Source organism: Metopolophium dirhodum, chromosome 1, assembly GCF_019925205.1.
Source record: "Metopolophium dirhodum isolate CAU chromosome 1, ASM1992520v1, whole genome shotgun sequence".
NCBI lineage: Eukaryota > Metazoa > Arthropoda > Insecta > Hemiptera > Aphididae > Metopolophium > Metopolophium dirhodum.
Window position 1 is genome coordinate 85863254 of NC_083560.1, and position 16256 is coordinate 85879509.

At 28.6% G+C, this 16256-nt stretch overlaps 1 protein-coding gene across 1 annotated transcript in view; it reads left to right on the plus strand.

The window, feature by feature from the left end:
* Nucleotides 1–15954, plus strand: part of LOC132935054 (uncharacterized) — a 38747-nt gene extending 22793 nt beyond the window's left edge. Inside the window, exons 3-7 of the mRNA XM_061001505.1 lie at nt 9351–9467; nt 9588–9752; nt 9883–9980; nt 13494–13662; nt 14929–15954. Of these exons, the coding sequence (XP_060857488.1) occupies nt 9351–9467; nt 9588–9752; nt 9883–9980; nt 13494–13662; nt 14929–15260 (881 nt within the window). The 3' untranslated portion in view covers nt 15261–15954. The remainder of the gene's footprint in view (nt 1–9350; nt 9468–9587; nt 9753–9882; nt 9981–13493; nt 13663–14928) is intronic.
* Nucleotides 15955–16256: the final 302 nt, after the last annotated feature.

Below are 16256 nucleotides of genomic sequence, written 5' to 3' on the forward strand. Positions count from 1 at the left end.
TTTGTCAAAGACGATAATATTATTATCAGTTTATCGAGTATATTTATTAAAAACACGATAATAGTAGGTACTATGTTCGTGTTTAATCGCGTCGTCCTTGGCTATTATATGTGTCGTGAGAAAAACCCTCTTTGTACCCGCCCGAGTCTTTGTACAGAACTTCAATTGCGGAATACACATGACGAATTTATATTCACTCCTATAGAATGCTCATGTGCGCTTTTACAAAGATAATAATACGGTTTTTGCTCCCTATCCTTTCAAATTAATATTACGGTTTGATTAGTTCGCGTACCTATCGAAGAATGCACATTCTTCACCGAACGACCGCCCCAGGAGGGAGAGTGCACTCGCATGACGCTAAAGAAGTCGAAGTAAAATTACAAAACATAATATAGAATAATAACCAATTATTTTAAATTCTGAGTAAAATCGAGGATGTATACGTTTTAACATGACACATTTTATTATATTTTTTAAGGCCTTGGTATTTTTTTTTTTTAGTACCTAGGTTAGAAGGTGTGGTTATTAAAATATTACTAAACTTATATTTACTATGTTTAAGTAAATTAGAATATATTGATTGTGCTTTAAACAGGTAATTAATTTAATTGTCTTACATGTTTATATTTTAGTGAATAGGTAAACACCACTTAAATAGATTATGAAAATGTTCACATTCACCCTATACTCTATATATATACGATGCATCAATATATTCTACCTATAGGTAACCACACACTATTTTGTTTTACTTTATTGATATTACAATAAATCTACGTATCTCTACGTATATAGCTAGGCACCAGCTAATATTTAAATATAATCAATGTTTAAATCAAATAAATTCAGTCCATCTATTTGTTAGTGTTCGAAAGTTTGAGTTGATACCAATTACCAACAACATATATGGTCTGTTTGGCTTTTTGATAGGTTTACGCCTATTTATTTATTGTTATTGACACTTTGACAGTATATATCAATTTGATCCTCACTCCTCCTCCTCCTCCTCCTCCGAAGTCCTATCAGTGATTTTTAAGAGTAATCGTTGTTATATTCTCATTGTAATGTGGTCACGTGAAGATTACTAACGAAATATTTCATTTGATATGAATATATTATGTTTGCAACAACGTCATATAATAATCGTGATCAAACAATCAAAACGATCAAGTAAACTGCATACAATATATAAATGTGAAAACGGGAATGACAGGTATACTATAGTAGTTGAGAAAATTATGTGCATCACACAATAGAAACTCTCTCTCTCTCTCTCTCTCTCTCTCTCTCGGTTAGGTTAGGAGAGAGAGAGAGAGAGAGAGAAGGCGAAAAATTAACATTAGGTCTTGTTATATTGTAGAACAATAAAACCACTGTCTGTTAGAAATGAACTTATGGAAAGAACTATAAAAATGCTTTTTTATTTTTTAGGGATATGAAACGTACTCAGCTTAATATTATAATATGTTTTTAAAACAAAATGTGAACAAAAAGTACCTAAGGTTTTGAATCAATAACTTCGATAGAAGTGTTCGTGTTTACGATTGACACGCAAGCATGTATTGTAAATGCAAAAATAATCGTTTCATTGGTACAAAGTATTTTATTTGTGTATTAAAATGAAATGGATAAAGTTAGTCATTGTACCTATTATTATTATATGGAAATGCATCAATAATTTACAACTTATTTTCCCGATTATAATATTTAATTTTTAGTTAACTTGCCAAGAAATAAAACAAAATGTCTATTATCAAGCAAATAAGTTGCATACACCTACTAAGTCCTGCTTCTATTGATTAATATTGATTACTTAGACTTGTTATGCAATAAGACAAAATCAATTTGTTTTTTTAAATTTTGCTTAATATTGTTTAATAGCGTGATATTATCTTGTGGATACATATTTTCTGTTGACATAATATTAATTAGTAGAAATGAAATCTGCAATTGGTATAATATTTTTATTTTTTTTTAAATTTTAAAAGTATTTATTAATGTATTCAGCCAATCAATTACAATAAATATTACTTTAATAATCACTGATAAGAATACAATTGAACTACAATCTCGTATCTGGTATACGAAAAATTGTATTTTTAGCGCAGCCAAATAATCATCATTTATAATTCATAAACAAGTATCGATTAAAGTAAAATAATATAATTATTTAGTATATAATATATTTACGATTTACACTGAAAATGATAATGAACCAAACCTTAAAATATCTTTATTTTTATTCACAACATATTATTTAGGTAATTGAACAATATTGAGTTTGTGCAGTGTAATTTATTGTGTATTGTGTTTGTGTACCTACTTGATCTATCTCGTTTCCAATCCTTATAATATCGTTATTCAGTACACGAAGACTGAAAATATAGATCCTCATTGTCATCGTTTGACATTTATCGCAACAATAATTATTATTATTACAAAATGATAACTGCAATTTATCGCATTTGTAATAAATAATAATTAACGAATAAGAACAAATCGTGCGAATTGATGGCGTTCGTCTTGCGTTATTAGTGAGACTACAACAATAATAAGTCGCGAGTGTATTATTATAATGAATACAATTATTCTTGTTGTCGTCGTACCATTATTATTATTATTTTCTCCTCAATTCGCAATTTAAGTTGACTGCGACCACGGCAGTGTAAAAATAATATACATAATATAGTCTTATGACGACGGATTTTAGTATTGTACAGTGCATAATATTATGTATATATACGTCCATAGCCCGTTGCGTATCGACCACAGTTAAAAGTAGTATTCTCAGACGTCACCGTCACCACAACGTTCCATCCTCCGAAACGGTTTAACCTTGTTGTAAAAGTTTAACGGTTCGGTCACGCAATCCACTGCTATGTGGTTACGCTATAGTCGTAGGTAGCTACCTAGGTATTTATACCAATGTATACGCATACAAATACAAGCGCGCGCGTAATAAGAATTTTATACTTTACGAGCACGCGTAAAACAGCGTGGAACGGATGTACTGTTATTATTTATGTATTATTTCCGTCATAATGTAATATACGCACATATTAAATATTAATACTTACCTACTATGAAGTTTTTCGATGAAATAATATTATTCGAAGCTTGTTATACCTTTATACCTATTAGTACCCACTGCTCTTCCAAATATAAATACCCACCTGTCCACCCAGTGGCGTAGCCATGGGGACTAAGGGGGCTATAGCCCCCCCCCTCCCCCATTGACTGTGTTGACCTTAGAATTTTATCAAGATTAATAAAAAAATTAAAATGTAAACAAAAGACATATTCATGCAAAATTCTTGGCTACGCCACTGTGTCCTCCCATCTTACATGTACGATGTACAACACTGTTTCGCGTCTTAGAAAATTCAATGCGATCGTCAGTACCAGCGTATAGTAGATGAACAACCAGAAACTAACGTTTAGGGACTTGGTGGTCGTGACGGATATAATATTATAGTATAATGATTGTATACTCGAATCGGTACATATACGTGTGCGTTTAATAATAATATTATAATTTCATATCTCCACGCGTGTAATCAAATCTTTATTCAAATTACAAACATTTCACCTGCACATAAATCGTTGCAATATTAGAATGATCAGTACCTAATTTCGCCCAAATGGTCGAATGAAGTTGTCGTCCCCGCAAAGAATTATACTATTATTATTGGATTATACGCACAATTCTTGTGAATTTAGTATTATATAATATTATATAATAACATATTATGTTATTTTTTTGTTTTACTGTTATCAACACTCTCTTCTATATTATATTTTGTCGTTTTCGCACGTAGTAGGTACTACCAGACTGTAAAAAAATATGCGCAGTATATTCTCAAGCGTATAAATACGAAAATAATACTTATCTATTGCCAACTCGACGTTGTCTTATTACGACTATTAAAGAAAAAACATCTAGAGATTAAATGCACGTATTAAATTTTCGAACGACTGTGAATCAAGTTGAAAAATAGTTGCAGATATGTATAGCAAGTTCATGTGACAAGCGAACAATTATAAAGTTATTTTCTCTTACAGTAGGTAGTTAATAATTAACTCAAGTACTAAAAATGTATTATACCTATTTGAAAATACGAAACTTAATCCAAACTATTTTTATCAGACTTCTCTTCAGAATTTAAAACGGACATATTTTTACTTCTTATTTATATTATTTACGATTTACCTATCCATAATCTTTGAGTATTATATTTTATTAATCATTCATGCTGCACACACTAAGATAGGTTTTGTCCAAATATTTAACAATGTTTGAATTTACATTTTACTATGCACAAGTTTCGTGATTGTGCTATCCAAATATTTAATATTGACATTATTAATTTTGTAGTTGGTTGTTATTTTGTTTTTTATTTTACTTGATCATTTAGATAGTTTGAACATGGTCAGTACATAAATAGTTAAATATGCTAATGAAAAGTGAGTAGAACCTCACACAGAAATAAAAAAAGATAGATATAAATTTATTAATATTTGTTAAAAATATATTATAATAATATTATTATAATTATTAGCTCATTATTAGATAATAATAAGCTATTAAACACGTCAGTGAAAAATACTGTTAATCCTAAGCCTGGAAAAGTATGAAGGGAAGTTTAAATATATATTATAGCATATATTTAGCATGTAATATAATATAACAAATTAAAAATTTGATACTCAGGTAAATAAGTTGACCGCAACTGGCACGAAAAAGGGATAGGCCGCATACGTCCTGAAACCTTTACAAATATATCTTAAATTGTCTTTTTAATTTTTATGTACTACTATATAATAACAGTTAGCGATAAATAATATATTATATTGTTATTGTTATTGATATTCCGTAAATGTACATTGAATTATAAATATTTGTCATATTTATTTTAAATTATATAAAACAAATAGTAAACTATAACAAGAATCAAATACACAAATTGTAATTAATTCTTAAACTTGGCTTAATACCTAAATTGTATTATATATTTCTATTTAATTAGATATCAGATAATAAAACATAACAAATCAAAATTTAAAAACATACCTACATTATTTTACATATTTCGAAAATTTTTCAAAATGAATATCGCTGAACAAGAATGAAAATGCAAGACAATTAAATTATTTTAAGCTAACTGCTTTGAATTTATACCTAATCTAAAATACTCAATAATGTAGAAACCAGAATAAAAAACTTAATTAAATTGCACAACCCAATGTTTATTATAATTAAATTTGTTTTAATGGCAGTTGAATAATTTGTAATTATTATTATTATACTTTTACTAAATATTGTCTGTTATTAGTAGTTTTTTACATGTATAACATAATTAAAATTATGTTTAAACATTTAACATTTTAAGTTCAATAAACTCTAGCTACACCTTAAATACTTACAACATTCTACAACAAAACATGACTCTTCTAACAATATGAAAAATAATAACTAGGTAACACAAAAGATGAAATATGAAAAGAAGTTAAATTATACTTTTTCCTCTAAATATGAAATATATTAAATTTTAAAAACAAGCATACACTTTTATTTGATACACTATATACCTATTACATTTGTCTCACAAATCATATAGGTAGGTAAACATTTTTTAACACCAAACCTGAAAGAATGGTTTGTAAAACAAACTATTATTGTTTGTCAGCATGTACCTACCTACTATAGGGGATAGGGATTACAGTATTTACAGTTGCCATGGATTAAAGTATTATAAAGATAACACGTATTGTTTTTACTATCCAAGTATTTTGTACAGACATTATGATAAATAAATTTAAAAACACAAACACAAATAGTTGTGCAGTGATTAATAATTTATTATATTTATGTTAGTGATGTATACAACGTCGTAGCTACGATAACATATTTTGTGCGTAAACGATAGGTGCATTTTTACCTACTATATTGATGCATTATTTAATATTATTACGTTGATATTATAGGAGAGGTATACCGTATATCTATAATATCTATTAATGTCGAATGTGATTATATTAACGTAATAATGCGATTTTACATTGGTTTTTAAAACATCGAAAACAAATTGGATGAACAGTAATTTTTTGTATTAAAATAATATTAAAATGTAAAAGTATAATGCTATCATTGCACTTTTAACAAAAAAAAAAAAAAACTACAAGTACTTAGGTAACTAATAGTACCCTGCTTTGCTGTACAGTAGGTGTCGAGTGTACCACATCATTGAGTAGGTCACTATAACGTATAGTTAGGTAAAACATTTTATGAAATTTATTTTTTGAAATACTTATTTTGTTTTGATGAAAAATAAAACATAAAATTTCAATTTAAACTGTAGTAGAAAGTACAGTCTATATCTATACTTAGTTAAGTGGAAAATGTTATAGAATTATTGTTTACACCATACATCATATAAATTACATAATAATTATTTTTCTTATATATATCTTATCTACATCGTGATTGGAAATTAAATATTGATAATCACTAATCAGGTATGAAATTAGTCTGATAATCTAGTGATAATTTTATGATTTTATACAAAAAAACACAAAATTAAAAAAATATAGGTATTTTTTACTAAAGATTAAAATATTTTAAAGTGAAAATTGCATGTGAAGTATTTCGAACTCATAACACTACGCATAAAGATACAATGATAAATCATAGCACCTATACGATGAAAAACAATTCTGAGCAGAGACGGTCCAATCAAGATTACCAAACAATAATTTAAAGATAATATTAACATTTTAACAAATTTTCCTAATTTTTTTGTTTCACAAAAATTCATACTATATATTCAATTTACTACCAAAAATTACGCTCAAAGTATATACTATAAAACATGTCTTAAAATAAAATAAAAAATCGCACATTGTAAAATCAATACGTTCATCACTCCGCTCAGAATACAATTTATTAGGTAACCTAAGGTACTACTATAAATTTACTAAACGTAGTAATATGCGATGTATATGTTAACAGTACAAGACTTCAATACAAACAATTAGCTATTTCAATGAAACAAAAATGTATGTTTTCATCGAGTATTTCCTATTGAAATATTGAATGCTACTAACATAAAATAAAAAACATTATAGTTAAAAAGCTTTAAGTTAAATAAAATAAACTTTTGCTGAAAACTACATCATGCGCATTATACATTATTTAATAATAATAATCACTTTCCAAGTTGTTCGCCAATCGTATTTGAACATTTTTTTACACAATATACTACTAACAGCACAATAAACAATTCTTCTTTCCTTTTTTTTTCACTATTTTGAATAATTTAATTTAAAAATTCCTCCAAAATAAAATCTATAGAACACACAATACGTGATGTATGAATAAAAAAAAAGGCTATTGAGTATTGACTACAATCAGCGAACTATTCTTGGGAGTGAGGATCATATTCGAACCATCTTCGTGTACCATTGGAATTTATATATATTATTCTTGCAATTTGAACAATAGATCCTCTCAACTGGATAATTAATGACACGTATTATAATTTCTAAAAAAGAAAAAAAAATACTGGACAGGATTCTGAGTCTATATATTTTTGACATATTTTGTCTCGCTTGATTCTATATTAGAACCGGATAGAGGCGTTTGGCGGTCAATATTGTTATTATATAGGTAAACTCTTTAATGCAATTTTACTATGATAAGTCCTTTTGCATTCAATTTGAAATGAAGTATCAAATTGGATATTAATTTGGACATCGGGTGGGTTTCTTAACACTATATGTAAGATACTTCAACATTTTCAAAAGTTGTCATCTGTTATTCCTTACACTCACGGAAACTACTGACGAAATCGAATATTGTTGTCTTAAGACTTAGACTTTCCGAAAACCTATTGATACGGTTACTTGAAACTTTCAATACTCCCTCTCTAGCCTAAACAGTAGTCACAGAAATATAAATCACTGTAAACCAGTGGCATTCGTCGATTGACGCTTTCCTATAGTTCTCTAGGAATCTAAAATATAATCTAACATAAAATGGTATAATTTTAAATTTGCTCAATTATTTTTTTGTAATTACATTGCATCTGTGCAAAATGTCAGTATAAACTAGGGTCCCATTATACAAGAAACCTGCAGTCTTATTGTAATAGTCGTAACTTGTAAAGAGTACCTATTCAAAAATAACACAACAAATATTCGAATGTGATTGAAGTTTTTTGAATTTGGTTGAAAACATTTGAAACAAAACTTGATTGGGACAGATTATGTATAAGAACATTTTTTAATCACAAATAATTATTATTTATCATTTTAGCATGTTATTATTATAAAATATTTTTCCCATCAATAAAAAAAAAATACAAAAAACATATTCAGTATTATACCTATTTAATTAGTTCATTTAAATGAGTTAAATGTATTCAAAATTGTATTCAAGTAAAAAATCTTTAAAATACTTAAATTAAATCAAATATTTAATTTGAATGCTTTACAAGAATGGAAAATACGAATGTTGTAACATATTGCCTCATAACTATTTAATGCGATAATGTATTAATATAACGTATATACCTATAATTGTATAACCAATAATACTGTTATATTACCTATGTATTACTAATTTGAAGGTTTTCTTGTCGTAAATCTACATCCTAATATTTCCGTATTACGATTTACATTTCTTCGGGTGATTGATTTTTATATTCCTACACTATATTAACTAGTGAGATAAGTCATTACATTTTTAATACATGTATCGGTTTTATAAATTACTTTATAAATTTAAATGGGATATATCAGTATTAAACAATTTATTTCTATTTTATTATACATGTTAAACATTTTCAAATTGAACAACATAATGAATTAATTCATCAGGTAGATTTGTATTATATCGTTCACTATCTCAATAATATTATTTACTGTGATCTGTATAACATTCATGAACATTTTAGTCAAACAAATTAAAATAACATTTCGAAATAAATAACTATGCCAGATGTACCTATATTATTGCGCTTATATGCCTAGTTATGTCTAATATTGTGTAGTACCTACCTGTGCACATTATATCAATACGTAAAGTTCACAATCGGCAAATTTTGAATCTTATACGTACACAAATCGTATATAGGTAGGTGCATTTATAAAACAAAACATTAATATTCATGATTTATGTAACGAAGGCACGATTTATTTTCTCATTTTCATTTAAATTATATGGTATACATTTGTAAGGATAAGTTTCACCTGTTATTGGAATTCTTAACGAAAAATTCCGCTCTATGATTATTTTGGTTATTAATTATCACGTGTATTACAATTGCATTGTTCGTAATGTGTTGCAGCCGAAATTGGGACTTCAGGAATCGATCGTGGTTATTTTGGACCATGGCAAATGTGCAAACAATCGTACTACGGACGAACGAAATGTGGAGACTCGATATCCAGGTTTCATCCTGTGGGTAAGTAATCACGTATACGCATTGTGTCTCGACGTATTCCGTTGTGGCGCGTGGGAGCTCTGTATGTAAATCGCCTATTAATAAATTATAATAATATTATCGTTTGGTGTTTTCTGATAGAAATGGTAAAGATAGCCGGATATTTTGCCATAGCGGGTACATTAAGCCTGGCCGTGTTTTGCATCCTGAGCATAGTGCAATTGGCCATGGTGGTGTCAAAGGAAAAAGTCGTGGTCGCCTATAGCAAGACCGTGGCTAGCAAATTGGTGTTTGCATTCGCAGCAAGTAAATATATTATCCATATGTGCCCACGTTATATATTAGAAATAATTTATACACAATATCATGGCACATATATTAAGCGCGTACACGGATGAAGTGCCTAACCCCATGACTTTACTTTTTGTATATATAGCTCTGCTAGCAATCATCGCAGCCGGGTTATTCGCCCTTCAAACCGACGACAAAGACAACAGCTACCAAGTGACCAGAGGGGAATCGTTTTATATGCAGGTGAATAAGATAAACCATTTTCCTATACTTCAAGTATTAAAATTAACTGTTTTGCGTGTGCTCTTCATTAATTAGTGAGAACTGAGATCCACGATTCAAAAGAAAAAAAACTCCACAACGCAATGCGCAAAAGTGTATATTTTATGAGATACCTATTATGTATTTTAATAACGTACTACGTAATTCATAACATGATCTTACTATAATAATATGTAATTATACTGTGATATTATAAATAGCTGTATAGGTTACCTACATGTACTCGTTTACATATTATTAAATAAAAATCCCAGGTTAGTTAAAAACATTAAAAATAAATTGCTTTCATAAGTACGCACTGACTATAATGTCTCACAATATAACAAATTTTATCCATGAAATAAGTTTTTTTTTTACTAATCGTAATTCTAGCCGATTTGCTTAAAATGTGTTTAATTTGTTAAGGTATCTAGATTTGCACGTAATTGTTGTATGTATATTTTTAACTTTTTTTTAATACAAAAATTACACTTCTAAATGATTAAATCGTATTTCCAAAAAATTTAAATAATAAATATATCTATTTTAGTAATAGTTAAACAAACAGTAATGTAATAGTGAAATTATAATAATGGTGAGTTTAATAAATTATGGGGATGAATGTCAATTCGGGAGGATATCTATCCTATACTACATACACCTATAATATCCGTAAATGAATGAAAATATTTGTATTTTTACTTTTGTATACCTATGTGCTTTCGGGCAAGACCCCGTTCACCCAAAAATGACCTTTCGCTTTTCGCCTACGTCTCTTTTCGCCCAAATATTTTAAAACTACTTTCCAAGAATATTATATAGCACTTTTCAGCCACATTTTTATAACACACACTTTGGAAAACACTTACTTTAAATTATATCTAACATAATAATAAATTCGTTATATTTAAATTATTTATTTAGGTAAATTAGTTTTATAAAGCCATTTAGCATTACCCAGAGAGTACCACGAGGAGGCGGCTTTTATCACCCTCCAAAAATGTATTGTGTTTGTTAATTGCACATTTAAATAATTTTTATGTAATGTAAGTAAGTTTTTATCAAAAATATAAATCGTCAAAATATTATTACCTATTTGTTAGTATTGTAGTATTAGATAGAATAGTTAAATGACACTGATTTAATCAAATCATACCGATTAATTGTTCCTGCTTTATATTGCTGTATTTTTTCCTCATTTTTTCGCTGTCGATCTATAATTGTTTTTATCTTTGGGACACCTTTGTAAATGAATACACTATTAATTTTATGTAGACCTCGGTTTGAATTGCATTTATAACACTTAACCCGGTACTTATTTGTGGAGAAATATGATTAAAACCTTTGTTTAAAAAAAAATGAAAAGATTCACACGCGTTGGTTGTTCTTATTAATTCCGACGTATTAGATGCCCAAATACTTGGTGAAAATAAACTATCTTCAGATATGTAAGTATCGGTTAAATAGTCACAGTAATTTGTTAATTCGTCATTTACTGGACAGTCAGATAGTAGGTCTTCAACGAAACAATTTGACACTTCATCTGGCTTTAAAAATACTAAACCAAATGTATACCGTATCCACTTACCAATTTCTGAAGATTCGTCTTTATAGAAAGAAGTTAAACCACACTTTTGAATATTTCTCTACCATGATTGAGTTAAGTGAAACCAGCATCAAATTATTGTTGTATTCGGCCAGACATTTTCTAAAGCTTTATGAATAGCTAATTCAAAATCAACTTTATATATATTATATACTATTATATACTTATATAGTTTCCAAATATTATAAAGATAAGATCAAAATATTGAGCGGCCCATTGTAGATATATGATGTAGATATAGTGTTTTCCAAAGTGTGTTATAAAAATGTGGCTGAAAAGCGCTATATAATATTCTTGGGCAAAAAGGGAAAGTAGTTTTAAAATATTTGGGCGAAATGAGACGTGGGCGAAAAGAGTACCGCCCTGTTCTTTCAAATCATCGATTGTATAATATTTTTTTTTTTTAAAAGTCTTCGACAAAACGAAACGAATAATTACAATAATAATATTCGAATACTAATAAGTATATTTGATTTTGTTATATTAAAATTTTATTTTAAATTCTGAGCGGAGCTATACATGTATTGATTTTACAATATGTGTCTGTCATCACGCTTTGGAGCAACAAAACTTATCACCAAACTGCAGTCTATTACATTTTTGTACTTTCTATTACATCATTGGATACTCTGTCCAACGAGAAAACACGCAGCTATCCGATAAAAATTGGTTCAGCTACTAAAATTTAGTTTAATTTAATGTACTTTTTACTGCCGAATAAAAAAATAAGTTACTAATAACATTGTTATAAATAAACTCTAAAATATTCTTAGAAATATGGGGTAACACGCCATATCCGCTTAGAATCATCATTATATGCAACGGTTTATCATGCAATTTAAATTTAACACATATACCTAATATTAATGATTATAATATATAATATATTTCATTACTGTAACCAACTGAATGACGAGGTACGCTAGAACCTATATAGCAGAACGACTTCCCTGGTTTTATCCTTAAAGTAACTACGGACTCATATTCAATAATTGATTTTGACTAAAGATAATTTAGTATTATATATATATCAAGTTTTATTCAAAATAGTGCTTATAAGTTACAACCAAAATGAAAATTAGTAAAGTAGAAAATCTATTTTTTTTTATCTTCTCTTTCATAGTAGGCATAAAATCAACTATTAATTTATTTAATATTTAATATTTTAATTTTAATTCACAATTGAAAATAAATATATTTTTTTCGAATAGGCAACATAATAGCACTTACCTACAGTTTATTTAATGATGTCAGACGATGCCAAACAATTATCCTTATTTTCACTGAGCACTGAAGTGTTAGAACTAATTAAAATGTTTCTATAATGTAAACTACAAATCAAAATGCATAAAATAATTTATAATTTTATTGTGCATTGTTCTTCTAAAAAGTTTTCCACGGACATCATCTGTTCTATTCGTGTCTTCTAAAATATAGGACACGGTTTCTTTTCAAGCGTAATATTTGGCTATACGCTCGGTACACCTAGGTACCTACTATATAGTACTGCATAATGAAATATTATCACCTATACACTAAACCAAATTGTATTCTTGTATCTTGTGCTGATGAATTATTCAAATTTAATTTTTATGCCACTGGATATTTTATCTTTCGTTAAACTTCAATAAAAAAACTAATATAATATGAAGTATAATGTATATACACGTAATTTAATGCATTATAGAGTATGCTATTAAATATGTATAATTGTATACTCTCGAATACTGTAAATTTATTTTATTTTTTTTTTTTAATGAAAACAGATGGATTTTCAACATTACTTTTTGTTGAAAATTTGATGTTATAGGTACAATAATATAATGTATATGGTATACTATCGTATATCATTAAAAATACCTATGATAAACAATATTTTTACTCAACAGATTGGCTTAATTGTATTGAACTTTTTGCTATTCGTGGCTGCAATATATGATTTGATATTTTCCCGTCGTTTGGGCGGTGACCCGACCATCAGTCACCGTGATCCATCTGGTGTAGAAGCTACCACATTCAATAATCCTGCCTTTAAGGAGAAGATGTCAAAGAATCCAAGTGAGTTAATACTAATAACATGTAAACACATCACAAAACATATTTTGACTAATGATATTTTTATTTCTAAATATTTCAACGATAAATATTAAAATGTAGTTATAACCGTGAAATTACTACGTAACTGCTCTTATACTCGTATTTTTATTTCGATCTATTCACAAAGCGAATAAAAGACAAAAATGTTACCGTTTTTTTTTCATTTTTTTTTCTACAACTATTGAAATATATTTTATAAAACGTGTTTATTATTTTAGGATATTTTTTTAACGACTATACACGTGTTGTAGAACATTGTTAGAATAATGTCAAAATGGTACGTAGGTACATTACATCAACAATGTTCATTTAGGGATCACCTATTGGCTATTCTAATACACAATTCAATTGTTCGATATTATTTTTCGTATGGCACGCTATTTCAAATTCGGAAAGTATTAGAATGAAAAATAATTATGGATTTTAAATAATGTTTCGAATAACTTGCTACATATTTTATTTACTGTTATAATACATTCAATTTAAAATAACTGTACTATAATAACCGGTTTTGTTCATACTACCTAAATTTTTCAAATTTGGTTTTTAGACAAAAAATGCCTATTATTAAAATTAAAAGATATCAACATTCGTGACGATTGCCGAGATGATTTCGATACGAGTATACGTGACTGAACGTATATCCTCTAATCTAGTTGTATTGATCTGAGTCCTGACTTCCCGAGACCTACATACGGGAATAATTATTTTATAGTGAACACTCATTATCTTAGTCAACTATTGACTGTTATTTGAAAAAAAAAATATCTTTTAAAGTTCCTAAAAGCTTTTAGTATACTAACAAAAAAACTAAATCTATATTTTTACAATTTTACTCAAAAATAGCTCTTATAATTTTCAAATTTGGTTGATGCATACCCACCTAATTTTAAACTAATATTCTGAGAAGTTCTGCACCAGTACATCGCTGATTTGTTTGTTACCCCTTGCCAGCTAAATATAAAAAATATAGAGTGTAAACGTGCAGTCAATAAGAAAAAAAGAAAAAAAAAATATCACCTTTACAAAAAAAAATTACTGTGTCAAACACGTAATTTTTTAATTACCTATACTGTTTTAACCATGTAAATCGTTTTAAAAAAATATGACAATTTACTGGACTAGATGATGAGTTTTTAAGTATCAAGTTGTTCAATGACCCAGTTGTTAGAACATAATCCAAAATGATGTAAAAGGTGTTATATCTAGGCGATTATATATTTTCAGGAGGAGGAAGCGGAGCTGGAGTCGGTGGCAGTGGCAGTGGTAGAATATCGGTGACGGACGCCAGCGGAAAGCCGTACTCGGGCGGCACGACCAACGGCAGTACAATGTCGATGACCCCCACACTCAGCTCAAATGGGTCGACGACAATACCGGTCCGCAGCCCGTTGCGATCCAGTCTGAAGAAACCACGGTCGGCCAATGGAAACGGGGCAGGAGGAGGCGCTGGCGGGCTGGGTATCCAGAATCCCGGTTTCAGCGGCACCTCGCCCACTCTGTCTCGGAACGGGAGCGTGAAAAAAGTTCGCATACAGACCCAGAGCACGGCTGTGTAAAGCTAGGATAAAGCGATGCGCATTGACTTGACGAAATACCTAATATTAAAACATAGACTACAAACGGAGAGAAAAAATATTCTGCCTGGCAATTTCGTTGTAAAATTCGTATTCAACGATTTACGAAATCGCTATCATAGTTTATACAGACGACTCACGGGTTGGTTTAGGCTTTCGATGGTTGTACTTGCATCATACCAATCTCTTTTTAATTATAGTATAGATACCTAGTGTTGTTCACGTCTCGTGATTTAACTGCAGGTACGTATAGTACAATACGTACTAATCACAATAGTATCATAACAACGAGGCAAACATCGTTAACAGTTGAATTTCAGTGACATTCGCCCTTCAATATTGTTTAAAACATTGTTTATGCAGGGAAAATATATTATACCGTAACAAGGGTCTAGCTGACGTGCGCGCACACACTATTATTATTATTATTATTATTATTTTAGTTAGATACGTCATATTTTACGAGCATCCGTTTTATCATCCATTATTATTATTGTTATTATTATTATTTTTTCGTTTCGTTGGTCTTATGTAATTGTTATTTAATCAAAATTTTTAATTATTTTTACGCATATAATATATATTATTATATATGGTATTGTGCCAATTTTGGTCCAACGAACGTGTACTGTAGTATATAACAATAAATAATATAATACTATAATATTAAATATAATACACATCTCTATTTTGTAACATTTTTTTTTCACTTATCCTCCCAAAACATCAGCTATAGAATTCATTTAATTTTGGTATACGTATTGACGGTTGTTCTTGTTGACAAATATTTTGTTGTCTGTTTTAATTTCCACAATATTCGCATGACTCGTATCGTAAAAATCTGTTATCAGCAACGAGGGTTCTAATATTTTATGTGTTTATTTCATTTTTAATATAGTTATTTTAAAACAAAAATGTGATACATTAGGTATGTTTTGTAATTTGTTTAATTAAGAACTCGAATTTACCGTATAATGC